This window comes from Simochromis diagramma, unplaced genomic scaffold, assembly GCF_900408965.1.
Source record: "Simochromis diagramma unplaced genomic scaffold, fSimDia1.1 OVJJ01000433.1, whole genome shotgun sequence".
In the NCBI taxonomy this organism is placed as follows: domain Eukaryota; kingdom Metazoa; phylum Chordata; class Actinopteri; order Cichliformes; family Cichlidae; genus Simochromis; species Simochromis diagramma.
The window spans coordinates 153,878-178,810 of NW_024387031.1; the positions used below are offsets into that span (position 1 = coordinate 153,878).

Below are 24,933 nucleotides of genomic sequence, written 5' to 3' on the forward strand. Positions count from 1 at the left end.
TAACTGATCAAAATATCTCTGTCCTGTATTATGTCCATAACAATTTGTTTGGGCAGAAATCTCGTTTCATTTAACACAACGTATTCACCTCAACACCTATCATGTTCATGAAGGCGATGAGCTGTCAGAGTCTCAGGAAGGACGAATCAGACTTCAGCTGTTCAGACTCAGGACTGATGACTCGGGACTGGACCTGTGTCAGATGAACACTGATCATGGCTTCAGCTCTTTTGTCAAACTGAGTCTGAGAAAAAAATTATCCTTTTTTTTCTTATTTCCTTTCCCTTTGGAGCTAAAAGAGGCCACCTAAACACACAATATATCAATGGAAATCTCAGGATGTCCTCTATTTAGTACCGGTACATCTATTTTGAGGATTGTGGAAAATTTTGTGAGGCTTACAAACACTCTGCACAGAAAGCAGCCAAAGCAACATTTGTCCCCAGTTTTACCTCTTAAAGCGATCAAAACTGACCTAAACTTTGTAAAATAACAAAAACTCCACCTCAGTAAGTGTTAATAAAAAACACATTGTGATACACAAAAATTACCAAAAACGTGCTTGGTGTTTGCACTTTAGTGATTTAGTTATTTAAGTTACCGCACAAACGTCAAAATCTTGATAAGCTGTTAAGCCTTTCTTGCTGCAGAAATGTTTACGTTTTTATCAGTAAAACAGTCAAAGTTTGTTTAAACATTAAACATTTATATATGAGTTCAGAGATTCACTGGCTGCTTAACAGCTGATTGATTTATTTTATGATGATGTTGGGAAGCAGTCTGACTTTGTTTCCTGGTTTTCTGACCTCACAGTGTGTGATCTAAATAACAACAGCATATCTGTGGTCTTCCATGTTGTAAAAGTCATGAGGTCAAACATCAAAGAAATGTGATGGTACAATACAATACAATACAACTTTATTTGTATAGCACATTTAAAAGACCAGTGGTACACCAAAGTGCTTTACAATAAAAACAGGAAAATTAAGACAATAAATAAAAGACTATTAACAAAGTACCACATATGTCATCAGGTTAAGGGCACTAATTATACAACAATAAAAGGGAATATAAGAACAAAGTTACTAAGAACAGATATAGCTAAAAGATAAAGTACATAAATAAGAAATTGAACCAAATATAAAACAGGGACGCTAACTAGATGGAAAAGCTATGTTGAATAAATGAGTTTTTAAACGGGATTTAAAAGATAAAACGGAGTCTGACGCACGGATAGCGATAGGAAGGTTGTTCCACAGATTCGGTGCAACCAGGGCAAAAGCACGGTCACCCCTAGATTTAAGTCTAGATCTAGGCTGAGCCAGGAGTAATTGGGCTGAAGACCTGAGGGCTCACCCAGGGACATATAAACTAAGAAGATCGACAAGATAACGAGGGGCTAAATTATTTATAATTCTAAAAGTGAGCAACAATATTGTAAATTCAATGCGATATTTTATGGGTAGCCAATGCAACTCAATAAGAACTGGGGTGATAGAGGCATGCTTTCTAGTGCCAGTCAGAAGGCGAGCCGCAGCATTCTGGACAAGCTGAAGTCTGTGAAGGAGAGCGGAGTGAAGACCAAAGTAGAGGGAGTTACAGTAATCCAATCTAGAAGTCACAAAAGCATGAATGAGCTTTTCAAGATCTTTATGAGGGACATAGTGCTTAGCCTTAGCAATAAGGCGCAGTTGGTAGAAGCTAGATTTGATTACTGAAGACACTTGTTTGTTAAATTTGAAAGAGCTGTCCAGCAGAACCCCTAGGTCACTAACTGAGTCAGAGAAAGAAGTGGCAAAGGAACCAAAGGTATCAGCTGATAGGCCCCTAGGGATATGGTTGCCAAACACCACAATCTCCATTTTCTTTTTGTTCAGGATAAGGGAATTGTCTGAAAGCCATTCTCTGACTTCTCTCATGCACTCGAGGAAGCAATGCAACGAAGAAGCAATGTCGTCATCATCTAATTGAAAATAAATCTGTATATCATCGGCATAGAGGTGATAAGAAATGTTATATTTTTCAAAGATTAAGCCTAGGGGGAGCATATATAATGAGAATAACATTGGGGCAAGCACAGAGCCTTGGGGCACACCACAGCATAAGGATGCAGTTGAGGAAGAATAAGTACCCAAGGTAACGGAGAAAGACCTGTTCAAAAGGTATGATTTGAACCAATTAAGGGCTTCGCCCCGAATGCTCACAGTGCATTCTAACCTTGTTAATATAATATTATGGTCAACCATGTCAAAGGCTGAGGACAAATCCAATAAGACTAATACAGCAGAATGATGGTGAATATATTCTCTGGTGAAAAAAAGATGTAAAGCAGATCACAAAAGGTTCTTTCTTCACTCTAACATGTTGTATGCAGATGATGATGGGACCACATGCTCTGCAGCTCCAAAGTTTGGTTCACTATTTGTTTTATTATTCAAATTTTCAGTTTCCATAAAATGGCATAATTGAATGTATACATATATATATGCAAAATCAGTTAATCCTTATAAAAAGGGAGATAATATATAGTGATATTATAATTGTACCAGTCTGTAACTGTTCATTTATGAAGACTATGTGAGTATAAATGTTGGACTGTATCAGTATTCCCCGATTTTTGTTGACCTTAGTCTTAAAACTCTTCAGTAGAAAAAGGCTATGAGAACCAGTCAAATTCTGGAGGATCATAGTTATTTTTAGATTATAGTGTTTAACTGCAGGCACATCCTATGTGAAGGTTTTCTGTCCTTATTTAGTAAGGATGTTTACTTCTTGCCATTTATGGCCTCACTTGTGCTTGTATATGGTGGACCGTTAAAGGGATTAAGCCATATACAGGATGAGGACATGACCCTTTTTATCACCAGGGATGTTGTTAAAATGGTTGTAACCAGGAAGTCATGCACGCACACACACACACACACACAAACACACACACACACAAACACACACACACACACACACCCCCACACATACACAAACACACACACACGCACACACACGTGCTCGCACATGCATGCACACACACACTGCTTTAACCTTTATCACACCATATGGGTTTTACAGTGGGTGGTGCTTGTGTGTCACTGAATAAAAGGTGGCAAGGGGACACTGGGAGTCGGAGTTGTGGTGCAGAGTTGCAGTCTGATCCGATCGGCTTGCCTTGCAAGTTAAAATGGATTACTGTTTGTCTTGATTTGTTCACAGGTGATAAGGCTCTGAACCAGCGAGGCCTGCAAGCGCAGACTCAACAGATACCTGCAATTCTATCCTGGTGGTTTCAGGTCTCACAAAGTTAGCTGCAGAATGTTATGTAGGGACTCGGAAAATCTAGGTATAAAATGTAATCACTTTGTTTTTTCTATTAAACTGGTAAATACACTTTGTTCCCCTATAAATAAATCTGTTCAAAGGTGGTCGTTCACACTGGACGTGGATACCTATTTTACTCCTCTTTCAAACCACCTGTCTTCTCTGTCCAAAATGTGTGCACTGGGATCCTTGAAAGAGTGACCTTTGACCTTCAGATAGAGATGTAAAGGTGAGACTTGTCCTGCTGAGGTGGTTATTTTATGCTGTGCCATTGGTTTATAGAAGTATTCAGGAAAAATCAAGAAGCAGCAAAAAGCCATGGTCATAGCTGAGCTCATCTTCACAGTTATTATGATCAGTATCATCATCGTCATCATCTTAATAACCATCATTTACTAGCTGAGCCCACGTCCTCATTTTAGGTTTGACAACATTTTAATAGGTAAAGGTGAATGCTTGGACATGAATTGAGCTGCGGTTTGGGGAAGGCCTCGAAGAGGACTGGAGACGGCTCCTGGGCCTGGCAGATCCCTGTGTAATAAGTAGAAGTGAAGAAGTTAAAGAATTGAAAACAAAGAGAGAGGGTGGGGCATGTAAACGAGAATGAAAAGCTTGCAGAACTGGGGGAACCTATATCGATGACAACTGGAATGAGCGTGTTTGGAGGCGTGGTCCCGCTCCTGAAATTCAGATACATAATCTCCAATTATTGCACCATTGTGTGTGTGGTTGGCACGGGGAGTTCCTTTGGTAGGCAGAGGCAGTCTGTGATGGTGTAACTATGGAACATTGTCTAGCACATGTTGTTAATATAGGTTTCTTTCTAGCTGTTTAACACGTAGGATGTAGCAGCAAGCCAGTCTTTGTCATTGATGATAACCCAGTTATTGGGGACCACAAGCCAGTGAAGTCAGTCAGGAAAAGGAGCCGGCATAAAATCTTGGCCAGATTGTTGAAGCGAGGTTAAAAACAGATGTTATGATTGTGGAAAAATAAACTGAGCACCAAAACCAAACTTTTCTGATACTTGCTGAATGATAAAAACTTTGCAAAAAGATCAGTACTCCATGGACATCTTTGAACTGGAATTAACCAAGAGGCAAGATAATAACAGCTCCTTTGTAACCATTATGTGGATGCAAGTCGATTTAGTGGCTGCAAGTTAAACGCTCACCATCATGTAGGTACCCTCTTGACAATGAAGTGTATCATGGCCTTGAGCAAAGCCTAGAGTTAATTGTTTTCCCATATTCATAGATGCTCATTTTGTATGAGAAAGTCTAAGGAGCTTGGAAAGAAAAGTGCCTGGACTTCTTTAAGTTGCTTGAAGACGTTTCACCTATCATCTGAGAAGCTTCTTCAGTTCTAGGGTCAAATGGTGGAGAGTCCCAGATATATAATCCCTGTGGGATGGGCCATTTGACCTCAGGAAATCATATGATAGGGTGGGGCTAGGTTTCACAATGAGCTCACCCGAAACCTTGGCTGATTGTGACCTACACCCGTTTTCACACCTTGGCTCATGTGATTAGGTAGAGGATCATCACGGGGTCCGTTGTCCCTCTCGGGGGGATACTCCCACAGGGCTTAAATCTGGGACTCTCCACCATTTGACCCTAGAACAGAAGAAGCTTCTTGGATGAGAGGTGAAACATCAAGCAATCAGAATCAGAATACTTTATTGATCCCTAGGGGAAATTATTTTTGGTTACAGTGCTCCAGTATAAACAAACAGTAACAAAGACAGACAAAACACTAAGTAAGAATAGCACAATATATACAGGCATATATATACACAAAAGTCACTTATTAATAAATAGCTGAAAAAGGAAGAACATGTCCAAAAAAGGGTGTAGCTGTTGCAGTAAACAGCGTGTTAAGTGGAGGAATTGTACAGGGAGATGGCCACAGGCAGGAAAGATTTCCTGTGTTGTTCAGTGGTGCTTTTCAGTAATCTCAGTCTCTCACTGAACGTGCTCCTGTGACTGACCAGCATGTCATGTAGTGGGTGGGAGGTGTTATCCAACATTGTCTTTATCTTGGACAACATCCGCCTCTCCGACACCACCTTAAGGGAGTCCAGCTCCATCCCCACAACATTACTGCCCTTACAAATCTTTTTATTGAGTCTGTTGGCATCTGCGACCCTCAGCCTGCTCCCCCAGCATGCAACAGCATAGAGGATCGCACTGGCCACAACAGACTCATAGAAAATCCTCAGCATTTTCTGGCAGATGTTGAAGGACCTCAGTCGCCTCAAAAAATAGAGACGACTCTGGCCCTTCCTGTAAAGTGCTGTGGTGTTTTTAGCCCAGTCCAGTTTATTGTCAATGTGTACTCCAAGGTATTTATAGTCCTCCACAATGTCAACACTGACCCCCTGGATTGAAACAGGGGTCAAGTGTTTCCTGGTCTTCCTCAAATCAAATCAAATCAAATCACTTTTATTGTCACATCACATGTGCAGGTACATTGGTACAGCACATGTGAGTGAAATTCTTGTGTGCGAGCTTCACAAGCAACAGAGTTGTGCAAAATACAATAATGTAAACAAGCAAAATACAAGAATGGCTACATCTGAAACTAATAAATATATGTACAATATATAATAGTATATGCATTTCTGGATGTGTATACTAAATATTTTTCTATGTGTGTGTGTGTGTGTGTGTGTGTGTGTGTGTGTGTGTGTGTGCACATATTTTACAAATTAAATAGAGTAAACAATAAATAAAATATATAAAAATATACAGAGTTGAGACATGTGCAAAACAGTGGCATTACTGTACAGTATGGAGTGCATAATGTTAAAGTTCCAGTAGTGAAGCTGAGGTGTCTATGATGTGTTCAGCAGTCTGATGGCCTGGTGGAAGAAGCTGTCTCTCAGTCTGCTGGTACGGGACCGGATGCTGCAGAACCTCCTTCCTGATGGAAGTAGTCTGAACAGTTTATGGCTGGGGTGACTGGAGTCCTTGATGATCCTCCCAGCTTTCCTCAGGCACCGCTTCCTGTAGATGTCTTGGAGGGAGGGAAGCTCACCTCCAATTATCCGTTCAGAGCACCGCACTACTCGCTGGAGAGCTTTGCAGTTGTAGGCGGTGCTGTTGCCATACCAGGTGGTGATGCATCCAGTGAGGATGCTCTCAATGGCACAGTGATAGAAGGTCCTGAGGATGCGGGGGCTCATGCCGAATCTTTTCAGTCTCCTGAGAAAGAAGAGGCGCTGCTGCGCCTTCTTCACTGTTTTGTTTGTGTGTACTGACCACGTAAGATCCTCAGCCAGATGTACACCAAGGAACCGGAAGCTGCTCACTCTCTCCACAGCAGCGCCGTTGATGGTGATGGGGGTGTGTACTTCTCTGCACCTCCGGAAGTCCACTATCAACTCCTTTGTCTTTGCGACGTTGAGGGTGAGATGGTTGTCTTGACACCAGTGGGTCAGGGCGCTGACCTCCTCCCTGTAAGCCGTCTCATCACCATTGGTGATAAGACCCACCACTGTAGTGTCGTCCGCAAACTTCACAATGATGTTGGAGTTGTTAGTGGCTGTGCAGTCGTAGGTGTAGAGTGAGTACAGGAGAGGGCTCAGTACACACCCCTGTGGAGCACCAGTGTTCAGTGTGATGGGGGATGAGGTGATGCTGCCCAGTCTGACCACTTGGCGTCTGTCAGACAGGAAGCTAAGGATCCAGCTGCAGAGGGAGCTGCTCAGTCCTAGATCCTGCAGTTTCCTGTCCAGCTTCGAGGGAACGATGGTATTGAATGCTGAGCTGTAATCTACAAACAGCATTCTCACATACGTGTCTCTCTTCTCCAGGTGTGACAGGGCAGTGTGTAGTGTCAAGGCTATGGCATCATCAGTGGACCTGTTGTGGCGGTATGCGAACTGTAGAGGGTCCTGAAGTCTACTATCAATTCCTTGGTCTTTGTCACGTTGAGCTGCAGATGATTCTGCTCACACCACGTGACAAAGGAGTCTACCACAGCCTGTTAATCTGTCTCATCATCCCTGCTGATCCAACCACCGCAGAGTCGGCAGAAAAATTATGAAGATGGCAGGTCTCTGTGCAGGTCTCTCAAGCAACATAAAGAAGTCCAGACACTTTTCTTTCATAGCTTCTTACACTACGATGACCTGGATGACTGAGATCCTTCACAGACATTTTGTATGAGAAAGTTAAAATTATATACTAATAGTAAACAGGTTAGATTTCACCATGACAGTGATCAGTGAGCAGCAGTATGCCTTCATGCTGAGAGAGAACTCTATAGATGTAATCTTTGCTTTGAGAGTGTAGATGGAGAAGACGGTCAGAAGGAGCTTCATTCTGTTTTTGTGGATCATAGAGTGACAAACTGTGTGGGGTTGTTGTGCAGGAGGAGGGCTCAGCCTCTTAGCTCCAATGACTGGAGCTCTTATGCTTCAGCACGCTGAGACATTTTTGGCAATTTCCTGCTCCCCTTCCTGTTCCAACATCACTGGTCACTTGCAATTTTTTTACCTGCAGTAATGTTAATTATGATGGTGTCAACACTAACTCAGGAACATCAGATTGTGCATATAAAAAACAATAACATAGCATGAGAGGGGTTGGAGGGATAATTAGATGTAGATGTTAGCATTTTATATTTGATGATGGTTGTGTAAGTTTTGTCAAGATTGCGCCTGTTAAGGAGCAGATACAGACATACACACATGCATACACTATGATCATTATTGTCACATATACTGATCTAAAATTAAAAATATATTATTTTTATTAAGATTTTTCTTCTCCATTTGCTCAGTACGTGCACTGGTCTCATTACTGTGTCCATGGATGTTTACCATAAAGAGAGCGACGTCTTTAATAGAATAGAATAGAATAGAATAGAATTCAACTTTATTGTCATTGCAAATGCACAGGTACAGGGCAACGAAATGCAGTTTGCATCCATCCAGAAGTGCTTTAGTGATATAGATATATTACAATATATATTAGCAATAGTATAGATATGTAAGTATATTACAGAAATGGGTCTATTATGGTATGTTATAATGTACACGGTATGAAGTATGTTGTGAATATTCTATAACTATAAGTATGTACAGGCTGTAGTGAGTACAAGCTATGTACAGGCTATGAACAGGATATAAATATGAAAAACTATACAGAATATGAAATAAATAACTTTACAGAAATCTGAGATATGCAGCTATACAGAAATGGGAACTATGCAAGTTGTAAACAGTTGTAGGATTAAAGATTATCGAATGTACAGAATGATTATTTACACAGAGCTATACAGTAGTGCAGTTAAGATAAGTGAGGGTGTAGATAGTTTCTACAGAGGCTATATAAAGTGCTAGTGGTTGTGAGTGGTGGTTCAGTCCATGTTATTATTGTGTGTTTGAGGGTACAGTTGTCCATTGTGGGTGGGTGTGTATGTTCAGTCCATGAGTTTAACGTGGATCAGATGTCAGGAGGCAGAGTTCAGGAGTCTGACAGCTGTGGGGAAGAAGCTGTTCCAGTACCTGGTGGTCTTAGTCCGGAGGCTCCTGTGGCGCCTCCAAGAGGGCAGGAGGGTGAAGAGTCCATGTGATGGGTGACTGGGGATTTTTCCCAGCCCTTTTCAGACACCGCTTCCTGTAGATGTCTTTTATGGCAGGAAGTGGTGCTCCGGCGATGCGCTGGGCAGTTTTCACGACCCTCTGCAACGCCTTCCGGTCCGAGGCAGAGCAGTTCCCGTACCAGACTGTTATACAGTTGGTCAGGATGCTCTCGATGGTGCAACGATAGAAGTTCACCAGGATGTCTGAGGACAGGTGGTTCTTCCTCAGAGTCCTCAAGAAGAAGAGGCGCTGGTGAGCCTTCTTGACCAGCTTGGAGCAGTTGGTCGTCCAGGTGAGATCCTCGGAGATGTGGACTCCCAGGAACTTGAAGCTGCTCACACGCTCCACAGCCGTCCCCTTAATGTGGATGTGGATGTGATCTTTAATCACAGAGAGCTAGGACAACACGTCTTTCAGGGTGAAAACATAAAAAGATGCTTTGTGTCACTCGTCTATTCTAATTTCTGTATTTATGTGTTCTTTAAAAAAAGTGATGCCAAAGTTTGTTTTATTTGTGGGTGGCTGTGGCTACAATGTAGCTTGCCATCACCAGTGTGTGAATGTGTGCGTGAATGGGTGGATGACTGGATATGTAAAGCGCTTTGGGGTCCTTAGGGACTAGTAAAGCGCTATATAAATACAGGCCATTTACCATTTACCATTTATTTATTTTTCACTAAAAAACTGTTGAAGACTGTCTTTGATAAAAAAAAAAAAGACTGACACAAAAATAAATCTAATTTTCATATAAACAGGAAGTCATTTAGAATTGGAAGCAGCAGATGAATCACATCAAAAATGCTGAAGTGTGTGTATATATATATATATATACTGTATATATATATATATATATATATATAGAGAGAGAGAGCTTGTCTTTTGTCTTGTCTTCCTGCCCTCACCAGAACCACTCACAGGAGATTTGACTGCTGGAGGTTTCTCCATCTATCCATTCACTTCCGCTTATCCTTTTCAGGGTCACGTATCCCAAATCTCATAGGGCAAGAAGCGGAGTACACCCTGGACAGGTCACCAGTCTGTCGCAGGGCTAACACACAGAGACAGACAACCATTCACACTCACATTCACTCCTGCATTCATGGGCAATTTAGATTGATCAATTAACCTAATCCCCACTAACTGCATGTCTTTGGACTGTGGGAGGAAGCCGGAGTATCCGGGGAGAGCATACGCAAACAAAGGGAGAACATGGAAATTCCACACAGAAAGACCCTGGTGATGGTGGAATTGAACTCAAGACCTTCTTGCTGTGCTGTGTTTTCTTCCCACTGAATATCATCTGATTGTTGGGGTTATCTGTAACACTGCAGGGTCTTTATCTTTCAATATAAAGCAGCTTGAGGTGACTGCTGTTCTGGTTTAGTGCTAAATACAGGGAGTGCAGAATTATTAGGCAAATGAGTATTTTGTCCACATCATCCTCTTCATGCATGTTGTCCTACTCCAAGCTGTATAGGCTCGAAAGCCTACTACCAATTAAGCATATTAGGTGATGTGCATCCCTGTAATGAGAAGGGGTGTGGTCTAATGACATCAACACCATATATCAGGTGTGCATAATTATTAGGCAACGTCCTTTCCTTTGGCAAAATGGGTCAAAAGAAGGACTTGACAGGCTCAGAAAAGTCAAAAATAGTGAGATATCTTGCAGAGGGATGCAGCAGTCTCAAAATTGCAAAGCTTCTGAAGCGTGATCATCGAACAATCATTTTATTTAAAATAGTCAACAGGGTCGCAAGAAGCGTGTGGAAAAACCAAGGCGCAAAATAACTGCCCATGAACTGAGAAGAGTCAAGTGTGCAGCTGCCAAGATGCCACTTGCCACCAGTTTGTCCATATTTCAGAGCTGCAACATCACTGGAGTGCCCAAAAGCACAAGGTGTGCAATACTCAGAGACATGGCCAAGGTAAGAAAGGCTGAAAGACGACCACCACTGAACAAGACACACAAGCTGAAACGTCAAGACTGGGCCAAGAAATATCTCAAGACTGGTTTTTCTAAGGTTTTATGGACTGATGAAATGAGAGTGAGTCTTGATGGGCCAGGTGGATGGGCCCGTGGCTGGATTGGTAAAGGGCAGAGAGCTCCAGTCCGACTCAGACGCCAGCAAGGTGGAGGTGGAGTACTGGTTTGGGCTGGTATCATCAAAGATGAGCTTGTGGGGCCTTTTCGGGTTGAGGACGGAGTCAAGCTCAACTCCCAGTCCTACTGCCAGTTTCTGGAAGACACCTTCTTCAAGCAGTGGTACAGGAAGAAGTCTGCATCCTTCAAGAAAAACATGATTTTCATGCAGGACAATGCTCCATCACACGCGTCCAAGTACTCCACAGCGTGGCTGGCAAGAAAGGGTATAAAAGAAGAAAAACTAATGACATGGCCACCTTGTTCACCTGATCTGAACCCCATTGAGAACCTGTGGTCCATCATCAAATGTGAGATTTACAAGGAGGGAAAACAGTACACCTCTCTGAACAGTGTCTGGGAGGCTGTGGTTGCTGCTGCACGCAATGTTGATGGTGAACAGATCAGAACACTGACAGAATCCATGGATGGCAGGCTTTTGAGTGTCCTTGCAAAGAAAGGTGGCTATATTGGTCGCTGATTTGTTTTTGTTTTGTTTTTGAATGTCAGAAATGTATATTTGTGAATGTGGAGATGTTATATTGGTTTCACTGGTAAAAATAAATAATTGAAATGGGTATATATTTGTTTTTTGTTAAGTTGCCTAATAATTATGCACAGTAATAGTCACCTGCACACACAGATATCCCCCTAAAATAGCTAAAACTAAAAACAAACTAAAAACTACTTCCAAAAACATTCAGCTTTGATATTAATGAGTTTTTTGGGTTCATTGAGAACATGGTTGTTGTTCAATAATAAAATTATTCCTCAAAAATACAACTTGCCTAATAATTCTGCACTCCCTGTATTTTAAATTGAATTGAATTTCTTTAATTGCCATAATCATTTTGGTGAGATGGTTAGATTAACATGAAAGTGTCATCCCACAATATCTGGATTATATGTATAGTCAAAACACACAGAGATTAGTTAGTCACTTCAGAGGATGATGTATAAATAAGGTGTTCCAAATCTGCAGCTGATCTCTGACTTTTCCCATCTGAAGAACATCCAGCTTGTGGCAGCAGCTTATTTAAACCATATATTAACCATCCTGGATAACTAGTAGAGGGGTGATGAGCTGGTTTGTTAATTAAAAAAAAGAACTTATTTTATCCCAAAAGTTCATAAAAATCATTTCACTAAAGTTTCACTGAATCAACTTACGAGTGATGCTGAGTTTACAATCCTGAAAGCTGCTGCCATGATTAGTCTGCAATGACAAAATGATGAAAAATAAGCTCTAAATGTTTAAATCATATTTAATGACTAAAACATGAAACTCATTTTTAAAGTTTGGCTAAATCAACTTACCAGTGACATTGAATCAACCTGTTCCAACACTGAAGCCATAATCAGTGTTGACCTCACACAGGTACAGACCCGAGTCATCAGTCCTGAGTCTGGACAGTTGAAGTCTGATTCGTCCTTCTCTGAGGGCGTCTTTGTCACTCTGGACTTTTCATCCTGAGACTCTGACACCTCAACACCTTCATGAACCTGATACATTTTTTTCTGTCACAAGGTGGCGCAGTTTTCTTTGAATAGCTTTGGGCACTAAAAAACAGTTTATAATAATTGTACTTTTATTTGTACAGAATATACATATAAATACATATATATTTACACTGATTTCTTTGTTGTTGTTTTTCTTTACTTTGATGGTTGGATTGTTAGTATGTGGACTGTGAGCCCATAACTCAGGTGAACTGCAGCTCTAAACTGTGCCTCAACATGTCGGAAAGACAGATCAGAAAGATCTGCTCTTATCTGGCAGTAAATCTCAAACCATGATGGTGTTTATGCAGGAAGAAAAAAAAAATGAAAAACTTTGGTGGGACAAAGTTCAGAGGTTAGAGCAGTGAGCTACAACGTGCAGGTTTCTGGTTTCTAGCCTCTCCCTAAACAGGGGAGAAGCTGAAAAACAAAGAGAAAAGTTTCCCAGCACTAAATGCTCATTAATGTTTTAATAAATGCTTTTCCAGTTGCAGAACAAAATTATGTCTTCGTCTCTTCAGAGGAAACAGTAGTTGCTCACTGGGTTGCTCGCTGAATTTGGTCCTTCCATGAAAGAGGACAGTTTATAAACAGTTAAATACCGAGGGCACCTTTAAGGCCAAAGTGAAATCCGTCTGATTGAAAAGTTCATTCTCTCTCACAGTGGGAGCTTCTGATCTCAAGTGAGGAAAAATTCAGATGAGATGAAATTTTTTATTGACCAAAACATACTGAACAAAAGAGCTGTTCTTTGACTCATTTAAAATGAACTTAAACTCCCCCATCATAAATGTTTCTGACAATTTCAGTTCGTTTGGAAACAAGGACAGCATATAATCATTTGTATGACATTGTGAGAGGCTATATGGGTTGTGGCATCTACACATAAACACAGATGAGAAGGAAACAGCCCAAGGAGAGAATTACAGAAAAAAAAAAAAACAACCAATGGGAAAGTCTGTGGATGTGCAGAGATGAACCTTTAACAGCACACAGAGAACACCGATGTACACAATGTTGTAAACTGAATAACTAAGTTATACACTGAAGTCAATGATTACATTATATGAGTTCAATTAGTACTGAATATATTTTACCTCAAAATGGGATATTGAGCTGGTCGGTGAAACAGTTTCTACCAGATAGTAAGGAAGTGTATGTATACTACTGACTTTGATTTTTTATTTTATTTTTTGTCTTTTTTTTTATTCTGACATTTCACAAATACAAAAAAATATTAATTCATCTAAGACAAAAAATCTGAATGGATGTTTGACAGTAAAGACATTTTTATGTGTTTTTTAAAGTGTATGTAAATATCTGGTTTCAACTGTAACCAGATATTCAACTGTCAACACAGAGACTTACAGTGGAGTCAAGTGAGTTCAGTTTAAACCCAGCATACAGAGGTTCAGTGAGTTTAGTGTCAAATGTATAGAGATGGATCAATGCATCTGGGAAGACACTGTAGAAGGACAGAGTGCCTGCAGGACAGTCCACATACACTCCTACTCTGTCAGAGATAGAGGAGGAGGAGCCAGGGGTGGCTCTTGATGTGTAATTGTGACAAGCAAAGTAACCAGTAAAGTCATGACAGTAGAGATACCAGGACGCCAGGTCACTCCTCCCAAACCTGCTGTCATCACCAGCGCCTTTCCGTTTGATTCCTCCGCGAGTTACTGCAACATGAACCTCTCCACTCCACTCGACCTCCCAGTAACAGTGACCAGTCAGACTGTTGGTACACAGCACCTGAGGCCAGTGATCAAACCTATGATCATGATCAGGATACAGCTGGTCTTCATCCACGTGTGTCACCTTCTTGTTTCCATCAGACAGTTTGAGGTTTCTGTGTGCTGTGTTTGGATCCAGTGTCAGGTCACAGAAATCTAATTGTCACGGCCGAGGCCGCTTCAAAAGGTGACAGGACTCAAATGCAGGACGCCGAACAGCACGTAAGTAGTTTTAGAGACGATGTTTAATTACTCAGTAAGTGTTCATAAACTGGAAAGTGAGGTTAACAAGTGCAACTTAACAACTGTTTCTTGACAACGTAACTCTTCCAAAATTACTAGACAGTCAAGCAATGGCACTGGATTCGCCACTGACGCCACGTGAACTCCAGGAAGCCCTGATAAGTATGCCCAATAATAAGGCTCCAGGTCCAGATGGCTTCCCTGCAGAATTCTACAAAGAATTCTGGACAATTTTGGCACCAGTATTCCACGGAATGTTGCAGGAAATCGAGGAAAATGGCAGACTACCACCAAATATGAATTCTGCCAACATTAGTCTCCTGCTAAAACCAGGCAAAGACCCTTTATTTCCCTCAAGCTATTGTCCAATTTCTCTTTTAAATGTAGACCTTAAAATAATCTGCAAAGCTCTCTCAAAGAGATTAGAGAAAATGACCCCCCTCTTAATTCATCCTGACCAAACTGGTTTCATAAAAGGTAGGCACTCCTCAACAAACACTCGTAGATTACTTAATTTAATAGACTACTCATACAATAAAAACATTGAAACCATAATATTATCTCTAGATGCAGAAAAAGCATTTGACAGAGTTAACTGGAAATTTTTATTCGCAACTTTACACAAATTTGGTTTTGGAAACTCTTTCATAAACTGGATAAGAATATTATACAATTCCCCAACAGCTCGTATCAGAACAAATGACCAGACATCCTCCAGCTTCTGTCTCCTGAGGGGCACCAGACAGGGATGCCCACTCTCCCCTTCACTTTTTGCAATTTTTATCGAACCTCTAGCAGCAGCATTTAGACAGGCTACAACAATTAAGGGCATAAAATGTAAGAACATAGAACATAAAATCAGTCTCTATGCGGATGATGTGTTGCTTTTTCTGCAAAACACACAAACCAACCTCTCTGAGGTAATTACTCTAATAAACTGGTTTTCAAGAGTTTCAGATTATTCAATTAACTGGCCAAAATCTACAGTTCTTCCCATTAACTGCTCCTTCCATAATTCTTCCTCTGCCCCACTACAATCTGGAAATATTAAATATTTAGGTATTAATGTTTCTCCTAAGCTTTCAGACTTAACTAAATTAAACCACATCCCACTTCTAAAGAAAGTAGAAGGCGATCTGACTAGATGGAAATCTCTACCCATATCACTCAAGGGACGGGTCGCCACTATAAAAATGATGATCTTGCCAAAAATAAATTACTTATTTTTGATGATCCCTAACAAACCATCACAAGATTGGTTCAGATCTCTGGATTCATATATGTCCAAATTCCTTTGGAAAGATAAACCCCCGCGTATCAGCTTAAAAACGCTACAAAGAACCAAGGATAGAGGAGGATTAGATCTGCCTAATTTTCGTCAATACTTCTTAGCCAACAGGCTTCAGTTCATCTCAGAATGGTTAAAACATACCCTCTTAGATGAGCCCTGGCTAGATGTTGAACAGGCACTATGCAAGGATCTAGAGATTTCAGACCTACCATTTATTAGCTCAAACATCAAAAGACATGAATGCTTTAAAAGTATCAACATCAGCTTTTCTCTGACAGCATGGTGGGAGTTTCTAAAAATAACGGAGTCTTCATTAATCCCATGCAAACGTACACCTATCTGGAACAACCCTGACATATTACAAAACAATAATATGATTAATTTCCCAAAATGGAGTTGTAAAGGAATTAAATACTTAGAACATATATTAGAGGGAACAGAATTTATTCCATTTGACAGACTAGTTGCACAATATGGGATCAACAAGAAAAGATTTTTAGAATATCAACAAATTAAATCCATAGTAAAAAAGAAATTTAACCTCAGTCAAGTTGAATTACAAACACCACCAAGTGCGGCACATTTCCTTACTCTTAAATCCCCCAAATTATTATCTAAAATATACAGAACACTTTCTAAATTAGATGAATCAATATCCCTTCCTATTGCAAAGTGGGAAGCAGATTTATCAGTCAGCTTAGACCAAAACTTCTGGTCTCAGGTATGCTTAAAAACCTTTAAATTGATTAAAAATCCCAGTCTGCAATTAATACAATACAAAATACTACATAGAGTGCACTATACAGGTCATCGGATGTTCAAGATGGGCTTTACATCTTCCAACAACTGCTCACACTATCAAGGCAATACACCAGACAATTACATCCACGCTCTTTGGTTCTGTCCACCAGTGCAGAAGTTTTGGCACGAGATATGTGAAGACTTATCAAAGTGTCTGAAATGTAAAATTCCAACCTCCCCTTTAGTATGCTTGTTGGGAAAATTGGATGAGGTCACTACAGAAACTAATACAGTCCACATAGTTTTTACTGCCCTATGCATCGCCAAGAAAACGGTCCTCATGAACTGGAAAAATAAAAATAATCTTAATTCTAGCCAATATAGAAACCTTCTAATAGATCACATTAGTCTCGATATAGCCTCTGCCACCACATTAGATCAATCCCTCTGGGCTCCTTTAATCGGCTCCATCACCTAGCGGGGGTAGGGTGTCGTGGTTTGGTCCTGCCTTAGCTACTGTGGTTGATATGGAGTTGGGACGGGCTTAGGGCGCCTGGAGGACCCCTAGAGACGTTATCCCTGGAGGGCTTAACCCGGGGGTAGTGTTCATAACCTGGTTAGTGGCTCTGGTCGCTCTTAGAGGTTGTTCTCCTCGTGGCTGCGTGCAGCGGGGCTGGAGGATGGTCTGTACTGGTGGACGTAGGTTACTGGCCTGGTGGCCTGGCTGCCCCTGAGTGGATCCGGGGCAGATGTGGGGGTTTGGGGTTCGGGGGTGCCTCACCTCCGTGCTGGGGCTCTGGCTGGGCCTTGGGGGCTTCGGTCCTCGTCGGTGTGTCACCGAGGTTGTGGGCGGGTGGGTGCACGGGGGCTCAGCCCTGGCGCAGGGGGCCTCTTGTGCATCGGCCTAACTGGGGGGCTCTTCAACTGGCGGGGAGGTTGTTCCATCCTTGCAGGAGTCCACTCTGCAGGTGGGGGAGAGACATAGGAGAGGTGGAGAATAAACTTAACCTGGGTGTCTGTTGTCTTGTGTAGTCTGGGAGACGATTTAATGTTGGGGTGGGTACAGTTTCCTCTGCGGTGGGGTAGGGTGGGCTGCCTCGGGTCCTGTGGGGCTTGGCAGTGCTACCGTAGGCCCCGGTCTGGATGGACCTGGGCTCCCTTGCCTTGGTGGGTACCAGAGGACGGGGGTGTCTACTGGGGTCAGCGGGGGAGCTGGCCCTAGGGAGGGGCATACTCCCCTCCCTCCTTTTCCTCCCCATCCCCGGCTACCTCCCTCTTCCAGCTCCACCACACCCCACACAGGTAGGGCCTTGGGGTGCGGGTGTGTCACAAGGGTGCAGGGGAGACATTCCCCCCCCTCTGTCCCCTTCTGGCCACCTGTGCCTCAATTTTATCTCACAACTTAGACATCCACATTACTTACACTCTCATAACACACACATATATATAGGGCTTTGAGGGTGGGCACGTTAATGGCGTCCAGTGGACGGTCTGTGTACTCAAACCTTTTTTTTTTTTTTTTTTTTTTTTTTTTTTTTTTGTGTACTGTGTACTCAAACCTACCTCTGGCGCTGGTGCCCACCTCTCAATTTTAAATCCATGTAGACATTGAGGGTTCTCGGGAGGGGCCGTGCTAACACCTGCTGCTCTCTGGCACCAGCACCATGCTCTCCCTTGTTTTAAATGCACTTTAGAACAACACGCAGCAACACTACACATGAGCGGGAGGAGTGAGGTATGGGGTCTTCACACACCCCCGTTCTCTGCTAGCCATTGGGGCGGGGGGGGCTGGGAGGAGATGTTGGCTGTCCGATTGGCCTCCCTGCTGCTGCGGAGCCTGTGACGGTCTGCTTGCCTCCACCCCGGGGGGAAGGGTAACATCTCTTGGGTCTGGGTTCTGTTTCCCCCTCTGGGGGCGAGGGTACCTGGACCCGGGGTATAGAGTATGTTTGGGGAGTGTGATTGTGTGTACATGTCCATTTATGTCAATCCTTACGTTGGGTGAGTGCTGAGTGTTTGTATGTGTGCATGAGGGTGGGAATGCATGTTTGTGTCTGTGTGTGCCTGTTTGTCTGTGTCTATATGTCAGGTCGGGTCTTAGACTCCACCTCTCTGGGAACTCCCAGGCCCTCCAAGGCCCATCTCCCCTCACCACACTCCCTGCCGGTGACTGATGCCCTCAGGGGTCGGTGCATTGGTGGTTCTTGGTGTCCGGGGCTGGGCACTCAGGTATGTACCAGCTCACTCCTGGTGGCTATCTGGCGGGGCCTGGCGCCTGTTGCTCGGTCAGGCCTCCTCCGGGGTGCGGGGGGCCCTCGGGCCTCCGGCCTCTGGGCCTGCGGCTCGGTTCACTCTGGCACAGCTGGCTGCCGGCAGAGCCGGCGGGCATGCCGGTGCAGCCCCCTCTGGCTTCTGCTCGGTGGCTACTGGGTGACGCCTTGTCTGGGGATCCTCAGCCCTTCCCATGAGGGTGGCACGGATGCCCCTCCGGTGGTCCTCCTTGGGCTCTCGCACTCTGAGGCCTCTGGATGTCTGGGGCCTGGATCTCCTCCATGCCTGCTTCATGCCCTGGGGGACGGGGCTATGGCTCGCTACATCCTCTTGCAGACCATTACATGTGGAAACCATTTGAATACAAGCGCGCTGATCCACACAGGTATGCACACGGGTGTTCACTGCTCGTAGACTTAAATTACACCTTTCTTGGCTGCTACTTCAAAGCACATTGTACGCTGTCTGTCCTGCGTGCTGCACAACAACATTGAATATTTAGTATTTACTGCTGTTTACACTTAGCTAGATTAATGCGATGGTGTTGCGTTTAGTATGTTGCTTTGTTTTGGGTTTTTTTGCTTGTTTTTTATTCTTCTTCTCTCAACAGGTGATCCAGGAGATTTTTTTTTCTCCCCCCCCTTTCTCACTGTCCCTCTCCCCTTCTGTTTTTCTTTTCCTTCCTCTTTCTTTCTCCCTTTCCTATCCCTCACTCATGTCTGTCCCGTCTGTAACATCTGAAAATAAAATATAATAAATAATAAAAACAAAGGTCGATCAAATGGACCAATACGGCAATGCCACGATGATCCATTTGGCAAAGTAAATACATTGGGTATCCTTGTTGGTCTTCAGACAACAATTCTGACGGCTAAAGAACCAAATGGGACAGGCAAAAAAGAAAAAAAAAAAGGTATATAAATGTAAGTACAGTTTGAATCACTGCAATATTATTTTCACACATCAATGGACCACTGAACTTCTCAGCTTCTAAAATGTAAAGCCTCATTTAGAAACTACACAAGTACATATAATGGTCAGGGATCAACATGAACCTGTCTTCTCTATTTGACTTTAATCAACTCTGCAGTGGCTCCATAATCAAAAAGCCAAAGTCCAGAAACACAAAGTCCAGCATAGAGCGGCTGAGTGAATGTGGTCTGGACTCTGTGGAGGAGAGTCATGGTTTCAGAGACGCTGTAGAAAGACAGAATACCTGCTCTGTGATCCAGGTACACTCCTACTCTGGAGGACCGAGGACCTGAGAGGTGAGTTTGGACTTTGTTGTGAAGAAATGTATATCTGTTTGTGTACCAATATAATGCCCAAGATTTGTTATTGTTTCCAAATCCACATTCATTGCCCAACCCTGCTCTGCTGATATTTTTGTATGCGACTGCTATACGAACAACTGCTCCTTCTCTCCACTCCACCTCCCAGTAACAACGTCCAGTCAGACTCTCTCTCTACTCAGGACCTGACACCATACAGTGAATCTGTCTGGATGATCAGAATAAGACTGTTGTTGTTTCATTAATGTTACTTTTCTGTTCCCCTCAGATAATAACAGATGTGTGTTTGCTGTGTTTGGATCCAGTGTGATTTCATGTGAATATTTTAAGAATCCAGCTCTGGTCTTTGGCTCTGGTGGTGACAGTAACACATCCACTTCAGTGACTGTCAGTGAGATGTTTGTCCATTCCTCTCTCAGAATGTCCTGTAGTTTATCTCTGGTCTTTGACACAGCTGCTGTCACATCCTCAAAGTAGTTCAGAGGATGAATATTGATGCTGGATGAGTGTGTAGACTCACTGAGTGCTGACAGTGAGGGGTAGTTGTGTAGAAACTGGTTGTGATCCTCTGTGTGTGAGAGCTGCTCCAGCTCACCGTCTTTCCTCTTCAGCTCAGCGATCTCCTGCTCCAGCTTCTCCTGAAGCTCTTTGACTCGACTCACTTCAGTTTCCTGCTGGGATCTGACCTGCTGCTTCACATCAGAGCTTCTTTTCTGGAGGAGACGGATCAGCTCAGTGAACATCTTCTCACTGTCCTCCACTGCTTTATCAGCAGAGCCATTGATGGCCTCCACCTCCTGTTGAAGCAGCTTCACATCTTTCTCTCGCTCCTGGATTCTCTGCTGGATGTTTAGTCGTCTCACCTCGAGCTCCTTCTGCTTCTCAGTCCTTTCTGCTGCAGCTGGGACTGTTTCATGGCCTTTATGTTCATCCACTGTGCAGAGATAACAGATACTCTGCTGATCAGTACGACAGAAAATCTTCATCACCTCATCATGACGAGAGCAGATGTTCTCCTGGAGCTTCACAGAAGTTTTAACCAGCGTATGCTTTTTAAAAGTTTGAGATTCATAGTGAGGTTGGAGGTGTTTCTCACAGTAAGAGGCCAGACAGACTAAACAGGACTTGATGGCTTTCAGCTTCCTTCCAGTGCAGACATCACAGGCCACATCTTCAGGTCCAGCATAGCAGTGATCAGCTGGAGCAGCTTGGAGTCCAGTCTTCTTCAGCTGCTCCACTAAAGCTGCCAACATGGTGTTTTTCTCCAGGACAGGCCTCGGTATGAAAGTCTTCCTGCACTGAGGGCAGCTGTGGATTCCCTTCCTGTCCTCTTCATCCCAGAAACCTTTAATACAGTTCCTGCAGTAGCTGTGTCCACAGGCTGTAGTCACCGGATCCTTCAGTAGATCCAAACAGATGGAACAAGAGAAGGTTTCTCGGTCCAGCTGAACTCCTTTCTGTGCCATTTCTCCTCTCAGTGTCAGTGACTGTGTGAGTTTCTCTTCCTTATAACTGAAACTAGTCTGAGCTCTGATCTCAACAACATGTTTCTGCAGTGAATGGAGCCTGTCAGCTCTTACACGTCACCACATGTTGGTTACACCCATCTTCAAAGTGCAGATCTGAAGGGGAGGGAACGAGGAAACACGTGGACAGAGAGGAGGTGCTGTGTTTAAGAGCAGGAAGAAGAGGGAGGGTTATCAGGCTGTGCTTCACTCCAGGAAGAGGAGCAGTTAGAGAGCGATACTGTGTGTTTAACCATTTTATTTACTGCTCACATCAACTTTTAAGCTTGTTAACACTTTCTTCTATATAAATAAACTTCAGTTTAGAAATGTCCGAGTTCTCACTGAAGTTAACAAACAGTCCTTCAGTTTCAGTCAATGCAGGAGGATAATGATCCTAAACATACAGATAAGGCAGCCACTGACATGATGCTTATGTTGCATTTAAGTTTATGTTCATTTCAGTTTTTTCTCTTCTTCAAACACCATCAGAGGTGAGAGGGTGCAGCAGGTGTAGTAGTTGGTATATGAGGCAGTAAACAAATTAAAGAGTTTTCAAACACATTCAGCTCCACAAAAATGTGATAAATGTTTGACAGGAATAAAAAGAAACTCTGAACCTTCTTTAAAAGTATTTTTCTGTTATTACGGTCGAGTTGATCACACAAAATCATCTTGAGCAGGGACGTGGCTAAATACAGGTATGTGAGAACCAGTCAATATTAAGGTCTCCAGTGACTGACTGCAGCTTTGTGACCTGGAGATACTGGATATTAGAACTTGGTGGTCTGTAGCAGCAGCTCACTAGTACAGGTTTCACAGGAGGAAGCTGGACCTGTAACCACAGAACTTCCAGTTGGATCAACAGTCACAGCAAGAATCAGCATCTGCACTTTTATCATCAAGAGCAGTTACACACAGAGGCAGGTTCTCTCCCAAATGTGTCCAGAACAAGAGCTGAGCAGCTTTTTCTGTGAGTCAAAGTATTTCTAACAAACTACAGCAGATCACAGAGCCTGTGTCAGCTCAGCTGTCAGAATCAAACAGTGAAGCTGACCTGTGTAAGTCAGCAGGTCAGACAGTATGTTAATGAGGGCAAATCTACAAAGCAGTAATGAACTTTTCACAAACCACATTTAATACAAATCTATGATACGTCCATAAGTCTGCACAGTCTAAAACCTCCTCACATTTCAGCCCTCATTTCTCATCATATTGTAATCTACGGTTATTTAAACTGTGTGTGTGCAGGCTGTGGCTCTGTTTCACTTCCACAGTTCAACTACAGAGGGCGCTAAAAGGGTCCAGGTCATGTTAGTATAAGTGCCTGAAAAGAAGTTCAGTTTCCTTCTTTTTAAGATATCCAGGCTGAACTTCATGACAACAATTCAAGTGTCTACCAATGAGAGTTCAGGATACTGTGATTGATCTACGACGGGGTGGTAAATACATCAGAGGGTGACCTCAAGTGTTTTTATGTCTAGTTAACAGAAAAAGTAGGAGTATAAGCAATGTTTGCTCAGCAGCAGCTTTACATTAAAGGTTGTAGCTTTAGTATTTTAGCTTTTATATAAACCCCTGTTTCACCCCCTGCTATTTGCCTATTGTGAAGAGGGAAGCTGTGACCACTAGAAGTATAGTAGTAGGTGGTCGGAGGAGGCTTTAGTGGGACTACAGGGTTGTTTTGAGGTGACAGACTGGGAGACACTCTGTGAGCCTCACGGTGAGGACACCAGTGGGCTTTTTGAGTGTGTCACTCACTACATAACCTTCTGCACCAGCTCCATTGTCCCAGCACGGACACATTGCACCATTGCTGCCTCTCCTGCACCATTCACTTCCACTCGTGACCAGATTCAAAGACAAAGGATAAGACTCCAATCAAGCACGTTGTAACGTCCATTTGTGTTTAGTGGTTGAGAGGAGGCGGCAAAACACTTAGCAGGATAGTCGAAAGAATACACACTCGCACTGGCATTGGGAATTCCACAGCGTGTTCTTTAATATACCTTCTCTTCATCAACCATATAAGCCCGGTTGAACGGCTGCAGCTTAACAAACATAGCGCACAGTGTTCGTACAACCCATAACGTTGCAAAAGAAAGGTGTCTGGAGAGGTAAAACATAAAATCTGTCCGTCCTCATGCACTAGCGTGTAAGCACATGTCCACACAATCACAGAGAGAGCCAGTGGCGCATACGGATGACAACATTAACCCTCGACTTGGGTTGTCTTAAAGAGACACCACACCATTGTGACTGTTACAACATCTGCTGGACCAGACCAGATGAGTGCTGTGTCCTCAAGGCCTGTCCCACCCAGCTTTGTGGGGTCTTTTATAAATTGTTCATGTTGAGTTTGCCATCTTCAGAAGTTTTATGATGACTCTGCAGTGGTTGGATGTATCAGTGTGTCATGGTCCGGCTGAGTGCAGGTTTTCTATAGAACCGGTGGCTCCACCTCTGGGTGGAGTCATTGCATTACAGCCTGCAGTCCACACCTGTTGGCAATTAAGCTGCCAATACTTAAGACCAGCGTCACCAGGTCTTCAACTAACCTCTGTTAGTGTAGGCCGACACAGTTCTTGTGATATTGTTCACAGTGATATTCTCCTTGTGTTTCTCTGCCTGTAGTCATCCACCTGATCCCGATGCTCAAACTCTGACAATACTCACCTTCATTTGGACGCCAGTTTTCTCTGCAGCTCTTCCTCCACAGCTCCTGCTCACTTCTCCTCCCTGCCACAGTTACCGGATACCACATGTGTATACCACATGTGGTATACACATGGTATACCACCGGTATCCAGCCGGTGATGATCTGCAGATCATCACCGGCTGGAACCATCACTCGGACCACTTACCCCTCTCATGCCAATCCTCCACCTACAATAAGTAACACAGTTCTTGTCCATATTTGGTCTTTCCTGACCTGCAGAAAAACACCTTCTGAACTTTACCTCCTCTCGTTACAGTGACTCAAAAGTCTCCTGGTTCGTTCCCTCAGCCTGACTTCCCTTTTCCCCACGTCACAGAATTCATATGTGTATAGTTTCCTAGTACTTCATGTTTGTTGTACAGTTCACGTTTGCTAAACTACTTCTTAGAATCTCACGTACATCATGGTTCACAGTTCATAGTCACATCATAGCTGTGATTCTATGTTTGTAAATAACGTCTTGTTATCATGTTTCCCAGTGACTCTGTTTGTATCTGCAATTGAGTCCGTTTGTCTGGTTTGGTCTCCGGCTGTGACACAGTGACGGTGATGAGGCTGAATACTGGGCTGTTTTGTCACATGGTGCAAGC

At 43.1% G+C, this 24,933-nt stretch overlaps 4 protein-coding genes and 1 long non-coding RNA gene across 7 annotated transcripts in view; 1 reads left to right on the plus strand and 4 right to left on the minus strand.

Annotated features, from left to right (window-relative positions):
- The window catches only part of LOC120740573 (NLR family CARD domain-containing protein 3-like), a 131,227-nt gene that overhangs the window by 38,620 nt on the left and 67,674 nt on the right, over positions 1–24,933 (minus strand). The gene's annotated exons all lie outside the window — the stretch shown is intronic.
- LOC120740574 (NACHT, LRR and PYD domains-containing protein 5-like) overlaps positions 1–24,933 on the minus strand; it is a 111,665-nt gene that overhangs the window by 19,233 nt on the left and 67,499 nt on the right. The gene's annotated exons all lie outside the window — the stretch shown is intronic.
- On the plus strand, positions 1,447–11,494 carry LOC120740635. The gene is made up of 3 exons (XR_005697420.1): positions 1,447–1,838; positions 3,894–3,896; positions 11,484–11,494. It is a non-coding gene; the product is annotated as an uncharacterized LOC120740635 (long non-coding RNA).
- The window catches only part of LOC120740733 (NLR family CARD domain-containing protein 3-like), a 35,636-nt gene continuing 24,556 nt past the window's right edge, over positions 13,854–24,933 (minus strand). The window contains exon 9 of the mRNA XM_040043211.1: positions 13,854–14,437. Coding sequence (XP_039899145.1) covers positions 13,893–14,437 — 545 coding nt within the window. The 3' untranslated portion in view covers positions 13,854–13,892. The remainder of the gene's footprint in view (positions 14,438–24,933) is intronic.
- On the minus strand, positions 20,168–21,926 carry LOC120740582 (tripartite motif-containing protein 16-like). The gene has a single exon (XM_040043041.1). It carries the CDS (start codon positions 21,583–21,585, stop codon positions 20,281–20,283), a length of 1,305 nt encoding a protein of 434 aa, XP_039898975.1. The 5' UTR covers positions 21,586–21,926; the 3' UTR covers positions 20,168–20,280.

Bases quoted from the DNA above. Each gene is read 5' to 3' on its own strand.
- LOC120740582 (XM_040043041.1), bottom strand. From the start codon at position 21,585: ATGGCACAGAAAGGAGTTCAGCTGGACCGAGAAACCTTCTCTTGTTCC.